This window comes from Macrobrachium nipponense, chromosome 16 (genome assembly GCF_015104395.2).
Source record: "Macrobrachium nipponense isolate FS-2020 chromosome 16, ASM1510439v2, whole genome shotgun sequence".
NCBI classification, from domain to species: Eukaryota; Metazoa; Arthropoda; class Malacostraca; order Decapoda; family Palaemonidae; genus Macrobrachium; species Macrobrachium nipponense.
Window position 1 is genome coordinate 56,637,734 of NC_087209.1, and position 14,950 is coordinate 56,652,683.

Consider the following 14,950-nt stretch of genomic DNA (forward strand, 5'->3'; position numbering starts at 1 on the left):
CAAGCAGTTAACTACCGAACCCCTTGTTCGAAAGCTTACGACCTATCCAGCTGCCGCTAGTACCTTCCTATTGTAAAAAGGACCGAAGGTTTGTATGCCGTGTCGGAACAAACATAGCCTAATTTCACACCAATTTCAACGTTTTGTGTGTAGTCTTATACCCCAGTTTTGGAGGGTCAACACATACCGAATGGCAACAGAGAGAGAGAGAGAGAGAGAGAGAGAGAGAGAGAGAGAGAGAGAGGAGGAGGAACGAAGAACGAGGGGAAGAGAAGCTGGTGGAGGGGGGGGGGGGGGGGGAGAGGGTAGGTGGAGCTTTATACACGTGTTCGTATCCATTTCTGCATAATGGAGTTTTTGTCTCTTGGTACAAGGACAAGTGTCGTTATTCTTTACGATTAGTGATTCACGATACCCCTTATAAATTACGGCACTGGGTGTAATGCACTATAGCAAAATCTCGTTCTGTTACGAGTGTTCGTTACAGAAATAGGTATTGCCCAAAAACCGTGCTGCACTGTCTCTGAAACCCATAGTAGACATGCTGCTTAGTTGTCAATCAAGTTTTTTATAACCAAGTATTTTTTACAAGCTAGCTATTGAATAAATTTGTATTTTTTCTCAGTCAAAACATATGCCCCTCAATGCTAACTTTCCTCTTTTAACGACTTCTGGTCATTGCAAATTCGGCCCCATAATTTCTTATGGTGCGAAAACAGACAGAGGCCTATGGACCGAAAACGATTGCGTCACACTACGGCGATAATCCAGCAGTAAAACATCTTCATATATCAAAAAGTAAAATAATAAAGATATATATGCGCATTACGATTATAACAATTACATGATAGCTGATAACAATCTGCATGAATAACTGGTAAAACCTGTTCTGCAATGACAGTTGAGTATAGCAATTATTTACAATAGGTACGAAAGTCAAGATGTCGTGACGTCATAATACAGAACTTAAAAGAACGTTCTAATTCAGAAAAATAATTACTTAAATTTGAGTCAGAGTCGAGTTACTTTTTCAATAACGAATATTTTCAAATTAAATCATCATAATAGTAAAATATTGATGTTTTACTACTTATTTAAAAATTAGCTAAGAGCACGCTTCTCGTCAATCTTCTACCAAACAGCTGTTTACTCCTGGCTTGTTGTTGGTGAGAAATCGTTTGTTTCGATTGTTGTGATAAAAGTGCTCCAGCGTCGGTGGTACAAGTGGTGTGCGGATTTATCACAGGAAATGAAAGTTTGTTGACACAAGCGACTCCGTAAACATCGAGATGGCGTCAATCTTCGAAACATTTTTTAGTTGTAAAGTAAAAATTTCTAAAGCGTTTTGGTGAGATTTCCACTGCCGTGGGCGCCATTTTCAAGTAACCCTCTGTTTAAATCTTAAATTTGGCCTTAATTTCTAACTTTGGAGAAAATACTTACTTCGAAAGGAGAGTAGAGGTCTTTAGCTCCGTTTCTCACCAACAACAAGTCGCGACTGATGCCCATCTCGGGTGTCAGGACGCGTTATAATGTACTTTTTCGGAGGGTGGCAAACATTGATTGTAGGTGGCCTGCCGTGGTAATCTACCCTAAGTAAAAATTTCAAAAGCGTTTTGGTGAGATTTGCACTGCGTTGGACACCCTTTTCACTACCCTCTGTTTAATGCTCTAAATTTGGCCTTAATTTCTAACTTTGGAGAAAATACTTACTTCGAAAGGAGAGTAGAGGTCTTTAGCTCCATGTCTCACCAACAAGAAGTCACGACTGATGCCCATCTCCAGTGTCAGCACGCATTATAAGTACTTTCTCGGAGGGTGGCATGCCGTGATCGTCGGTGAGTTGATCAAGGTCATGCGGTTGTTTACCCTACTTCGAAAGGAGAGTAGGTAGAGGTCTTTAGCTCCGTCTCTCACCAACAACAAGTCGCGACTGATGCCCATCTCCGGTATCAGGACGCGTTATAAGTACTTTCTCGGAGGGTGGAATGCTGTGATCGTCGGTGAGTTGAGTCAGGCCATGCGGTTGTTTACCCTAGTTAAGCTAGCCTAATGCTAAACAGGTCAGCCCTAAACTAGGCTAGGTAGGCCTGGAGTTATAAGGACCTTACCACTTCTCCACAAATTACAACCATATTTCCAGCACTCACGAGGCTTTGGAATGATGGCAGTTATCGCACTTCAATAAAGATAGGAAGCATCCATATTATGGGCTTGAAACAAGAAGACCTTGAAAGTGTCTAGTGTACCGCCAAAACGTAAAAACAAACCTATGGACTTTGTAAACAAAGTGTCCGATTTCTTGCGATAACTTTACTCGAATATCCCACGATAAAATAATAGCTACGTCTCCATATTTTACGACGTATTTTTAATTAGTTGATAACATAATTATTTAAATAGATTTAAGATGCTTTTTAATCGTGATTTTATTATTGAAATGGATTTAAGTATGTTCAATATAATCACACCAAACGAACACTTGATTTTAATGAAAGTACAACACATAGATGCATAACAAATTGAAGGAATGATGATTCATTTTGCAATGAATGGCAGGATTTCAATGCAGCTTACGAAATAAAATACAATGTACTATGAGCAACAACGAAGATATTCATAGTGACAAAATAATATGGCAGCCTTTAGTCAAAGCAGGGGAATGAATAAGTAAAAGTATATGGTAACATAGTCAAAGCACGGGAATGAATAAGTAAAATTCTGTTACGGCTTGCTGACGAGCGAAAGTCGTGAGAACACAAAGCTGGATAAATCCATCTACGTAAAATTATATGTGGTAGGACATGTTAAATATTACCATTTCATACGTTTTAATTAAACCTGAAAAAGACGTGTTTCAAGAAGACTAACGGGCCTATCACACATAGCATCATCTGATATTTTAATAAAAGATGCTGAGGAACAACTTTAAATGAAAACGTTGTAGAGCGTTGGTTTTAATGGGTTTGACCAAGAAGTCAGATTCATTATAGATCCCCTCTCCAATTTTTCAAGTAACAAACAAGAGAATGTAGCTAATGGTAAAGGAAGTGCACGAATACGTTGTGGCCATGGTACAAGCATTATTACACACACACACACACACACACACACACACACACACACACACACACACATATATATATATATATATATATATATATATATATATATATATTATATATATATATGTATATATAAATATACATATATATGATATATATATATACTTATATATATATATATACTAAGTATATATATAGATATATATAATATATATATATATATATATTATATAGGGATGTCATAAAGAAGAATTTAAAGAAGAATCAGGCATGATTAACACCATAAGATGTAAGACTCCTAGAAACGCCCACTGAATGCTTAGATTTTGCATTTGCTGTAGGGTCCATCACTAATGGCAACGCCAAACACACACAAACGCGCAACGAAACAACGAAAAAAGACACGAAACGCACATTCGCTCGCGCGCGCGCGCGCGCTTGGGAAATAGCCACAGAAGACAAAGCAATTTACATTGGAATTTGGAAAAGTCTTTAGGCTCGTTTTTCTCAGAAATCATTTATTGGCCGATTAAATATTCTGTACTCCAGTATTACTCCTCTCATATTAATAAATGTGTATTTATATGTATATCTGGCATTATGGGCGACTATTTACCCAGTAGAATGACATTAACAAAATATTTAGGCTCGTACTCTTCAAGAATCGTCGACAGAACGTTGCAGTCTCTTTTGTTGACATCTTTGCCTCTCGACCAATGAGAGGAGACTTATCCATGACGTCATGACTCAATCAACCAACGGGAACGCAGGGTGTCGCAACGTAAGCGATCGGAATCAATATCAATCAGTCTATGAGAGTGCCAAGAGTAGACCGTCGATCCTCCGCCATTTTGCCCTCATCTCCAGGCCGCAAGACCACACCCAGGTACGAGTAATCAAATTTAGGGTTAATTTTACCCCCCAATTACTGCAGTTATCAATCATCTATTTGTCCTTTGTGACACCTGAGTCTGTTACGCTGCATGGGGGAGTGATTTATGGCCTCTGAGAAGACTTAATCCTGTCTAAAAGTGAGTAAAACAGAACGTCGGCAGTGACACTCTACTACCTACCTAGCCTACTACCTAAACCTCTTCCCCAAAATGGCCCAGTTCCCTTCGCTTGATCTGTTGACCGAAGTGGACGAGCTGGCCATGTGCGCTGAGGGTAAGGGCGTTGAAAATAGCTTCCATTTCCTTTTCCATGACGATTCACTAGACTGTAGCCTGAGCGATCGCCCAGCCACAGATGGTATGTTTTTGGATGATTCAATGTTGGCTGTGGATTCTAGCAGTAATGTCCTGCTGGGCGATCCTCTTTTCAATTTGTCTGATCCAAATGAATTGCACTTTCTGCAGCCACCCAATCTTGGTTCCAACCCTGAGACTCTCATCCCAGTTTCCCTTCCAGCGGACTCGACGACCACCACCACCGACCCCACCACCACCACCAGCCAGCTCGCAGGAAGCCAGCCGGAAGAGGAAGAAGAAGACCCACTAGAACTCGACCCCCCAAACTCACGGCATGACGTAAGCAAAGCCACCCCTGAATCGGACCACTCGACTTACGTCACAAGCAACGGTTCTGAAGGTGGGCGTTCGGGTACTGTGCGGATCATAGTCAACACGAGTGCCAATTCGCCCGATGAAATGGTCGCCCCAGCAATATTGCCAAACCCATCTCACAACTTGGTGAAAATCCCCAAGGGTAGCCTATGTTCGCAGGCGATTAGAGTGAAACGTACTGTATCTTCTGGTGGAAGAAATGACGCTGCGAAAGCTGAGCAGTTGGTGCGACCCAGGGCCAGGGCCCACCCATGTAATCGACAGCAGAGAGTTGTCGGTAGTGTACGCAAAATCTCCGAGACCACGTCTGAGTCAGGGGATGCTTTGCTGCCAAGATCGCCAGTTTCAAGTGAATCCCTCGCTATGGACAGTTCACCGTTTTGGTCCCTGCGATCTAGGCGCCCATCTGTGTCGTCTGTTGCGTCAGAGTCGGGGACGAAACGAAAGGCTTACGAGCTTGAGCCCTTGAGTGATCCGCAAATGGAACGTTGTAGGAAAAACGCCTTGAACGCTAAGAAAAACCGGGAAATGAAAAAGGCTCATGTGACTCATTTGGAACGCAAGGTGTTGGATGTCAGTCGAGAAAGGGACCAGCTGGCTGGTGAAAATGAGAGTCTCAGGGAGGCCAATGTCAGGCTAGAAGAACAAGTGAAGCATCTTCGTAATCTGCTCGAGAATCAGTCGCCGTTGGCTGCGTTAATTGGTAAATTATCACCGGCGAGTGTTGTCCTTGGTGAGGCGCCCACCGGTGAAGACGACGATAAAATTATATCTAGTGGTATGTGTCTGCATGTAGATGGCCAAGAAGCAACCATCGAGTATTGTGCTTATTGTGCCAAAAAAGCTGGAAAAAAGCTAAAGTTGTAGTTAGGTAACTTGTCAATGGGAAGATTAATTAATTGTTATTAATGTCTGTCTGGCACAGGATGTTTTGCATGGCCGTGTGGCCTTAACTCATTTTTTTATTACGCTCAGGGTAGCGTATGTTGAAGCGAATTCTGTCGTATAATTTTTTTTTTTTTTTTTAAATAGGCTTAAGTGGTAACCCAATGAAATGTTGGTTTTTTTTAATGGCTAGCCTGCAGCAAACTTGACTGAGGCTTGTTTGCTTAGTAAATTGTAACACATGATAAACCTTAGGATGTCTTAATATAAATGTATTTTTATCAAAAGCCAAGTTATATGCTAATGTAGGTATGACAATTGTAAATAAAAAAATCTACTGGTCATGTCTCCAGCATAATCCAAGTAGGCCATAGTGGCTTAGAGGATAAGTAAAGAATATATTTTGTGCATTACCAAAGTATCATTTAGAGGTTGTTAACAACTCTGCAAATGTGGTTCATTATTCATTATTTAATATTTAAGGTTTTTTCTGTTTCCATGAATACACTGGAGAGAAATAAGTGTTAACCATAAGTGTGATAAAGATAGGGTTGTAGGAGTTTTTAGCAACATATTGGAAATCACAATAGGCAAACATGTAAATAGGCTGTGACTTGTATAATTGCTAATGTTAAACAGCACCTTATACAAATACTTATATATAAGGAAAGGATAAAAATGTTTGTTTTGAACAGTGACTTGTGAGACGTATGTTACGCTTTCCTCTTTTTCTCCCCCACAGCCAGCGGGAGGTAACTACAAGCGCAGGCGGCATCTGACACACGGCAAAGGTGGGATGGGCTTCTCTGATCCAGAAACTGGACAGGGACCCATCCCAACCACACCGTTTAAGCCTCCTGCTACCTGTCTCCTCCCTCTGTGGTAAGCATTTGTGTTTCACTGTTCTTCTCCTTTGCAGGTGTGAGTGCTGATTGCAGTAGCCCAATTCATTGCCTACTCGGTAGTCATGTTTCTTATTTTATGTACATACTAGTATATACTTTGGAATGTATGGTACTGAAACCATTATCATTAGAAGTTTTGTCAGTTGAAGAGAACCCTTTTTCATTTCCATGAAAAATTGTAGTTAAGCAAAAATTGTTAAATTTTCAAAAGTCAGTTCAAGTTCAGAGAAATAAAGGTTGTATTTCAAGTAAATTGGCTATTTATAGTCGGCTGTTGCTCGAACAACTTATTGGAAAGGGTTTTTAATTTACAGCTACTTCGCTGGCCGCAGTTCCAGATCTCAGCTAAAGTTAAGTATCATAGGTGAGTCCTCTATTTAGCCATGCAAGTGACTTAGACAATTTATATTACTAAATTTTTGCTAGTAAAAATAATCAAGCTTAATTATACTTTGTCACAGTTATTGTATACCAGTTTAGTCAGTGTGAATGTTTTAGTATAATTTGAATTTGATTTTCTGAAATCTAGCATCCCTTTTATCTCCCTGACAGTGGTTACTACGCTGTTCATCATGTTCTTTGGTAAATGCTAGATGAAACCAAAATGTAAAATACTTTTTTGTATACTTCTTAGTTGTGTTACAAGTGTTATTGTTTTTATCATTTGAGTCAGGTTTCTAAGGCTGCAGAACTGCTAATATGGAAGTCCAGGGTTACTGAAAAAGTTTAACTACAGTAGCCTTTATAGAGTTAAGGAGATTCCAGAGGTTTTGACGGGATGTCACCAAAATGGTATATACAGTTGAATATTAATATTTGTCAATGGTGTAGTGTAGAGTTTCAGGATAACTTGAGTTTGTTTCTGTGATACAGTATGTTGTACTGTATATATCTGACCTTTTTGTCTGTTACGTTACCTTGTGAGAGTAAAACATTCATAATTTGATGGAACTCGCAGTGAAGTGTGTAATAACACGATAGGGTATCAGTGCTTATGTGTTAACTGGTTTGAAAGTTACAAGTCTGCAGTGTTTGTCTTCCTAAGAAAATTATTTTAAAAAAGGCTATCTGCAACAGAGCCAAAAATTTATTAGAACCATGCAAGTGTTTATGTGCACCCACAATTTTCATTATTTAAAAATTGCATTTTTTAATTCGAGGGATTCTTGAGAAGACAGGATTGTTTTGTGTGAATTTATAAATTCATATATTTTCAGCTGAAAATTTGGGAGTTGGTTATGCTCAAATCCTGTTTGGTGTGGGTATTGATTTCTTCTAGACAATTCATGTAAGAATTGAAATGCTGTGCATTGCTTTCTTTATAAACTGTTTAAGAGACCCAAATTTAGTTAGATACTTGTACTTCAGGTTGTCATTGCATTGATATTACATTTCTGAGGGTTTGTTGAACCAAAATTATTTTTGTGAAGCCATTATGCAAGGTCCTTAATTTCTATTCTTACATGCTATTGGTTTCTCAAATTTTGAGGTGGTACCTTCATTTATATAGTATTTAAAGGTGCTCTTTGTGCAATATTATTTTTCTCTGATGAAACTATATATATCAGAAAAGGCATTTCAGTCATTTTTAGTGGGAAATGTTTGCATTTATTATGAATTGTCAAAACCCATGGTATACACAATAGGTGGAACTATAAAGGCATGTACAATACCATATTTTTAGAGTTAGAGGTATACTGTAATGTCAGGTAGGTGAAGGAAAGGTAGTTAGCAGTTCTGTGGCAGTTAGGAGAAAACAACTACAGTACAAGTGTTGAGAACAAACCACAGTACTTGTACTGTAGTTTTTAAGTTCCATTTCAGGGAGATAAAAGCAACCCAAGAAGTTGTTTACATGGCTAAGTGGTGCTCCACTCAGTTTGGGTATTCTCCCCATATAAGTACAGTTTTCAGTAATGAGTTAGATTATACGTAAACCTTGAACATTTATGTAGCAAAGATATATATGAGAGATATTAATGTATATATGTATATTTATATATATTTTTTATAATAAATTTTACGAAAGGTTGAGTACTGTTATTTTTTCCTTTTTAAAAACTACTGTAATTTTTATTCTACGTAATGGCCTACTGGTTTTTGTTGTATAATTGGTTCACTGAATAAAATGTTGGAAAGAGTATATATAGCATAGACTGCAGTCCAAGCTTTTCAACAAGTAGTAAGTCCATATTGAATTTGAATGGTCACTTAGGTAAGTGCTGTGACTGCGGTCAAATGTTGGAAAGAGTATATATAGCATAGACTGCAGGCCAAGCTTTTCAACAAGTAGTAAGTCCATATTGAATTTGAATGGTCACTTAGGTAGGTGCTGTGACTGCGGAAAATGCCCAGGTGTCAACATTCGTCCTTATAAACAACAGTGTTAAGCTCGTTGGGCCTACGTTAAATATTTGACGTGTGGAATATTGTCGAAATCCCATTGTACGATTAGAGTTAAATACCTGTTAATTTACCTGTACATGTGTTTTAACGATTTAATTATTTTTGAGTGATAATAGTTGGTTGAGGGTGTTTGCCCCCTTTGTATCTTTAGTTTTTGTATTCACCTGTGATACAACAGTACTATATGGTTTTGGTTCGATATAGTGTTATGGTTTTTAACAAGTATACAAAATCACTTTTTAAATAAAAATTTGTACGGTAAAAGCCAGTGGAGTAGAAGGTGCCATTCCAGTGTTTTGAAATCATGATTTATTAGGAAGTTTTATTTTTTTATTAAACAGTTACATAAGATTTTTGAAATTTATTATAAGAAACAGTGTTGTCGGTGAGTGCAAGGAATAGTGGAGTAAATGTAAGCCAAAGAAGCTGTGTAAGTGTTATGCCTTAAGGTGAAGCTGGACCTGTATGATAAGGAAGGAAGTACTCTGGGAGATAACCGATCTGACCGTATGCAGACTATCATTTAGGTCCAAGATTGTCTTTGAAGGCACGCAAGCACCTCCCCATGAAGGATGTAAAATAATCTGAGAACCAGGTACAAAAGGACATTGCTTCATAGCATGACTTGTGTGGCGGCTTAAGAAAAAGAAATCTTACTCTTATTAACCACTTGGGGCAAAGCTATGATTACTAACCCAGGAAGCACAGTATTAGGGCTAGTGTTGAATATTGTATGGAAGAAAATGTGATAAGATTAAATACAAGACTTTGTGCCTTGCCTTCCTCGAGAACACTTGTAAACATAAGGTTTCACACGAAGAGGACAAAGAGGTTGTAGTCACGCTGTCTCAAGTCACATGAGCCTCTGCCCATTAAGGAGTTAAGCAAGTGCATGCAGAGGATGAGTTTTGTAAAGATTATCATTATTATTAATGTAAAGGATTAGTTTATCCAGACTTCTGAGCCTAATGAAGGCTGTTCCTTGGGCTGGTTCAGTTTTGTAAAGAAAAGGCAAAAGCTCCCATGGTGTAGACATCAAGTTGTCTTCAGGCCATCTATACATAATCAGTTTGAGGATATTAATTACATGAAGGGAGTGAGTACTAAAACTTAATGGACTACCACTACTGCACCTGCACTAATTGCAGTTCTACACTTATATGTGGAATTATTGGAGTAAAAGAAACATGCATGGAAGACTACTTTGTCATTCTTGAAACCTGTCACTATTTGTCATCAGCCTTGTTATTGCCTCATTTCTTAAACCTAAACCATTAGAGCAGAGATCCTTTCCTTGTTCATCCTCTTCATGTCTGCCATTGTTCAGAGGAACTGCTTTTCTGATATTTCCCCTCCCTCTTTGTTCATATATGAAACAAACCTTTGGTTTAACGTTAGGATAAATCTAGCGCCAGCTGGTAAACCAGTAAAAGTTTTTTTTAATTGTGTATGCAAGGCACTATTGGCATCTGTACTTGATCACAAGCTATGTGGGAGCACAAGGCCAACTATAATTTATTTGATATCCAGCTTTTAGTAATTGAAAAATGAATATAACATTAACGGGTATCCTCTTCCATCGTACTCGACCTGTCATTTTGTGGCTGCTATATCTCACAATTTCCAATAAATTTATTTTAAGAATTCTAGTTCCCTCATTCGGACTTAAATTAAAACTTCACACAGGAACTATTTTGCACGCGGAACAACGAACGACGCTTATTTGTGTTGCTTTTATAGGGAACTTTCTCAATTTAATTTTTGCTCCCAAGTGTAAGGCAGACACTTCTGATGGCAGTGCCATGAAGAAAGGAAAAGCCATCTCCATGAAAGTGAAAGTTATAATATAATGATGTGAAAAGGGTGAGACAATCAAATACCAGCCACATGCTTGGGTTTAGATTTACAGCTATGTTGATGATCAAAGATAAAAAATGCATACTTGGATATGAGAAAGAATTTGCTCCTATGTTTGTTATGTTTGTTTGTATGGTGTTTTTACTTTGCATGGAACCAGTGGTTATTCAGCAATGGGACCAACGTGTTTAGGTGACTTCTGAACCATGTCAAGAGTGAACTATCACCACAAATACACATCTCTCACACCTCAATGGAATGCCCGAGAATCGAACTTGAACCCACCAAGGTGGCAAGCCAAGACCATACTGATCACTGAAGAGTCAGTTGAAGTTGTTACCAAGAATTATGGAGGAGTAATGATAGTTTATATTTGACAACATCTCCAAAGGTTGTGAGAGAGAGAGAGGTTGGTGGAAGAATGAATGGGAGTGGTTAAATGGCGGTCGGAAGCATGTCTGTTTTGGCGCTCTGTGGTAAGTCAGTGGAAGTCTGTTACGAGAGTTGGCAGAAGCAAGGCAGTTAGTGAATTCAGGAGTTGGTATGGCAAAATTTGTCCATTGGTTGTTAGTTGATTTTGTGGTATTTGATTGATTTTGGTGTTGTAAGGTGGTTGTGCGTGTGTGTGTCTGGTTTGGTGAAGTTGAAGAGGTTGGTGGTGCATTTTCGGTGTCTGTGACTGGTGGTTGGGACAGTGTTGGTTTTGGCGGGTTGTTGTGCGGGGAAGCCATGTGGTTGTCGTGTTCTTTCAGGCTGTTGGTGTTCGTCTGCAGTGATTTGTCGGGTTATTGAGTTTTTGTGGGGTTGTGGGTCTCGGGTGGCTGGTTTGTGTTTGGATGTCGGTGGTGGTTGTGTGTCGGCTAGCCTATAGCCTATATCCAGTGGACAGCACAGCCTAGCCCTGAGTAGCAGAAGCCAGAGGTGAGAACCTGTTTGCATTTTTTGTTCTGTATGTAGGTATGGGTCAATTGTCCTGCTGTATTTTGTAGTGTTAAGAGGAAAGTGTGATTGAGGGTGGGTTTGGTAGCCAGACAGGTTAAGTTTATGTGGGGGAGATTTGCTGCTTTCTCATAAGCTTGTGATTCTGCCACATTATTTTTTGGCGCCCGAACAGACACTGCTGGTGTGGCAGCTGCAGGACGATTGGTCTGGGCCAGTGTGTGTGAGTGGTGAGAAAGTTTGGGATGGAAGGATTGAGTGAGGTGGAGAGGCTGAAGGAGGAGTTGAGGTTGGAGAATGAAGTAAGAGGACAATTGGAAGTGGATAATGAGAGGTTAAGGGTAGAGTGTGAGGAGGTGAAGAGCGAGTTATAGGAAATGAGAGGAATGCTGAGGAGTGCAAAAGTGGAAATGAAAGAAGAAGTGAAAGGAGCGGAAGAGAGAATGAATGAGAAAATGGACGAAAAATTCTTGGTGATGATGAATGCAGTGCAGGAGATGATGAAGGGGTTCATGGGAGAGGGAGCTGTAGGAGGTAGGCCTACTAGGTCTTGTGATAGGCCAGAAGTGGTAAAGACAGTGGAAGAGCGAGGGGATGAAACTACGAGTGACGAAGATGACTTGTTTGTGATAGGTAAAGGAAAGAAGGGAAAGAGACAGGATAAGGATAAACCTGAGGACAAGAATAAGAAGGGGGCTGAGGAAAAAAAGACGACTAAGGGAAAGAAGGCTAGTAAGGATGACAGACAGGATGAGACTAGGACTGAATACATTGGGGAAAGGGCTGAGAGTGAGTTGGATAGCGGTGGGTAAAAAGAAGGGTAAGAAGAGCATAATCAGGAGCATGGATGTTAGTATGGAAGTTGATCTGCTGTATTCGGACGAGGTTAAGAGGGATCAGAATGTTAGTAGCGAAAGTGAGAGTGAGTGGAAAGTACGAAAGGCTGTATATATGAGAGAGATACCTAGATGTGCACAATATGAGGAATATGGTAGTAGGGACATAGGGGATTTTTTTAAGGAATATGAAAGGTATTGTGAGGCAAAGTATGGGGATAACAAGAGAGTTGGGTAGCTTTTTGACGGGATTTTTGTTTAATATGTATGGGGTAATGATGAGTGTGGGGAATGTGCCTTATGAGAGTGTGAAAGCCAGGATTGTGGAACTAGGCGAAGAGGATAAGGAGTAGTGTTATATATAGGAGAAAACATGGTTTTGATGAGGTAAGAATGAATGTTGGTGAGTCGTTGTCGATGTATGTGTGCAGGTTGGAAACATTAGCCAGGAAAAAGTTTGGGGACGAAGGGATAAATGAGTGTAAAGAGTTAGTGAGGAAGTTGTTGGCGACTGTGCCTGAGAGTGTGTATGAGTTTGTAAATCTGAAACGTAAGGAGAAAATGCGATGGACGAATGAAAGGTTGTCGTGGAACGACATTTTGGAAATAGTAGAGGATTATGAGTTGGATAGGTGTATGAAAGAGAGTAGAAGTGTTAGTGTTAGGACTGAAGTGGCTGATGTTATACCAGAGTTTAAGAGCTATAGGGAGGCAGTTTTGGAAGGGCCAAGGCGAATGGCAGAGCGAGTAGTTAATAGGAGCGTTAGAGCCAGTAACTTAGGTATGGTTAGCCCTAAGAGAGATCGGAGTGCAAGCATTGGAAGAGTAGGGTCGGTTAGTTGTGAACGAGACCAGCAGTGTTACAGATGTGGAAAGCTAGGGCACAGGAAGAATGAATGTCGGTGGGCATTGGGAGCTTGCTTCGGGTGTGGGGAAACAGGGCATTTGGTGAGCGAGTGTAAGAAAGATAGGGATATTAAATGTTACAGGTGTGGGCAAGTAGGGCATATAGCAAGTGGTACTCGTGAGACTGAGGTTTGCAGTAATTGCGGGAAGAATGGGCATTATGCTAGGATGTGTAAGGAACAGCGGGCAAAATGTGTTGAATGTGGAATGGAAGGTCATGTGGCCAGTGTAAGTTGGCGAAAGAGGATGAGTCAGGTTGGGAGTTCGGGAAACTAGGTACAAAGAGGATTCAGTTGGGTGGGTCCTCTGGTGTGCGATCAGTAAGAGTGATACATGTGCGTAAAGGATTGTTGCATGAAAAAGGGTTTGGAGGAAGAGCTCATGAATGTATGAGTGTAAAAGTGAGATGCAAAGGGGTGTGTTTGGTTGCTTTGATTGATACTGGGTGCAGTGTCAGTGTTCTTTTTAAGAATGGATGTGACAAGTTGCGGAGTGAGTGTGAAATTAAGAAATGCAAAGGGGAGGTACAAGGAATAGGAAATTTAGGTATGCCTGTGGTGGGAATGTTGCGTGAAAATGTAGAAATCGAAGGGGTAGTGATGGATGAAGGTGACTTTTATGTGATCGAGGGAATGAGTGATAAGTATGATATGTTGTTAGGATACAGGTTCCTGAAGAAGTGTGGGATGGTGGTCCATCCGAGCAGGAATATGATTGAGTTGCATAGGAAGGGGAATGTACATGGAGAGTTGTACTTGGATAGGATGGAGGGGTAAGCAGTAAAATATGGAAGGGAGTGCCGTTGGTTGTAAAAGTAGTGTAAAAGTCCCACCAGAAGTTGTTAGTGTGAAAGTTGTGTGGTCCGATAGTCTTGGAATTGTCAAAGGTGACAAGTGTGCATATGTGGTTAAGGGTGTGGATGCGAACAAGTTGGTAAGAGCGAGCGTGCATGTTTACGACGGGATTTTGGATATGGAGATTCCTTGGGTTTTTGTGGCCTCATTGCCGAGTGTTAGGAAAAAGCGAGTGCGGGGTATACGTGAAAGTGATTGTGTGGGGTTGTTGTATATGTTGGTGGATGTAGATGACGAAAGATATGTTAGGGTGCGGCGGGTGATGACAGGTAGCATGAAAGAAAGTGATGAGTGGAAGTATGATGAGTTGAGAGAAAAAATTGGGGTGGATGAAAATGTTGGTGATGACGAGAGGGAGCGGTTGATGCAGATGTTGTGGGATAGGTGGGGTGCGTTGAGTCGGGGTGACGAGGATTTCTGGGGATCTAAGCTTCCAGAGTTCAAGATAGTTTTGAATGACGAGCGTCCCCGACACTTTTCTACGCCTATTGCCTGAGAGATTGAGGAACAGTGTGAGGAACTTGAGAGAGTGGGAGTGATCGAGAGGAGCGAGAGTGCTTGGAATAGTCCCATAGTCCCAGTATGCAAGACAGATGGGAGTTTGAGGATATGTGGAGATTACAGGAAGGTGAATGAAGTGACTGTGAAGGAGCAATTCCCGATGAATGTAGTGTCTGATTGTGTGTATAAAATGCATGGGATGAGAGTGTTCACAAAATTGTATTTGGTAAG

The 14,950-nt window shown here is 40.3% G+C and overlaps 2 protein-coding genes across 7 annotated transcripts in view; one reads left to right on the forward strand and one right to left on the reverse strand.

The window, feature by feature from the left end:
- Window positions 1–2,334, reverse strand: part of LOC135195715 (uncharacterized) — a 28,926-nt gene extending 26,592 nt beyond the window's left edge. The window contains exon 1 of one of the 3 annotated variants that reach the window (XM_064222127.1): window positions 2,271–2,334. The gene's annotated coding sequence lies outside the window, so the exon portion shown is untranslated. Of the gene's footprint in view, window positions 1–2,111 lie in introns of all 3 variants that reach the window. The other 2 variants (XM_064222124.1, XM_064222126.1) reach the window with 2 other exon arrangements.
- Window positions 2,335–3,774: 1,440 nt separating this feature from the next.
- Window positions 3,775–8,451, forward strand: LOC135195716 (uncharacterized). 4 transcript variants are annotated; one of them, XR_010310222.1, is made up of 3 exons: window positions 3,775–3,951; window positions 6,258–6,498; window positions 6,552–6,728. XR_010310222.1 is itself a non-coding variant. In XM_064222129.1 (3 exons), exons 1-2 carry the CDS (start codon window positions 4,169–4,171, stop codon window positions 6,269–6,271), a joined length of 1,254 nt encoding a protein of 417 aa, XP_064078199.1. In that variant the 5' UTR covers window positions 4,103–4,168; the 3' UTR covers window positions 6,272–6,397; window positions 6,735–8,451. The 4 variants fall into 4 exon arrangements, 3 of the variants coding, with proteins under 3 accessions (XP_064078199.1, XP_064078198.1, XP_064078200.1); XM_064222129.1 differs by lacking the exons at window positions 3,775–3,951; window positions 6,552–6,728 and adding exons at window positions 4,103–5,408; window positions 6,735–8,451 and having other exon boundaries at window positions 6,258–6,397; XM_064222130.1 differs by lacking the exon at window positions 3,775–3,951 and adding an exon at window positions 4,154–4,232 and having other exon boundaries at window positions 4,476–6,498.
- Window positions 8,452–14,950: the final 6,499 nt, after the last annotated feature.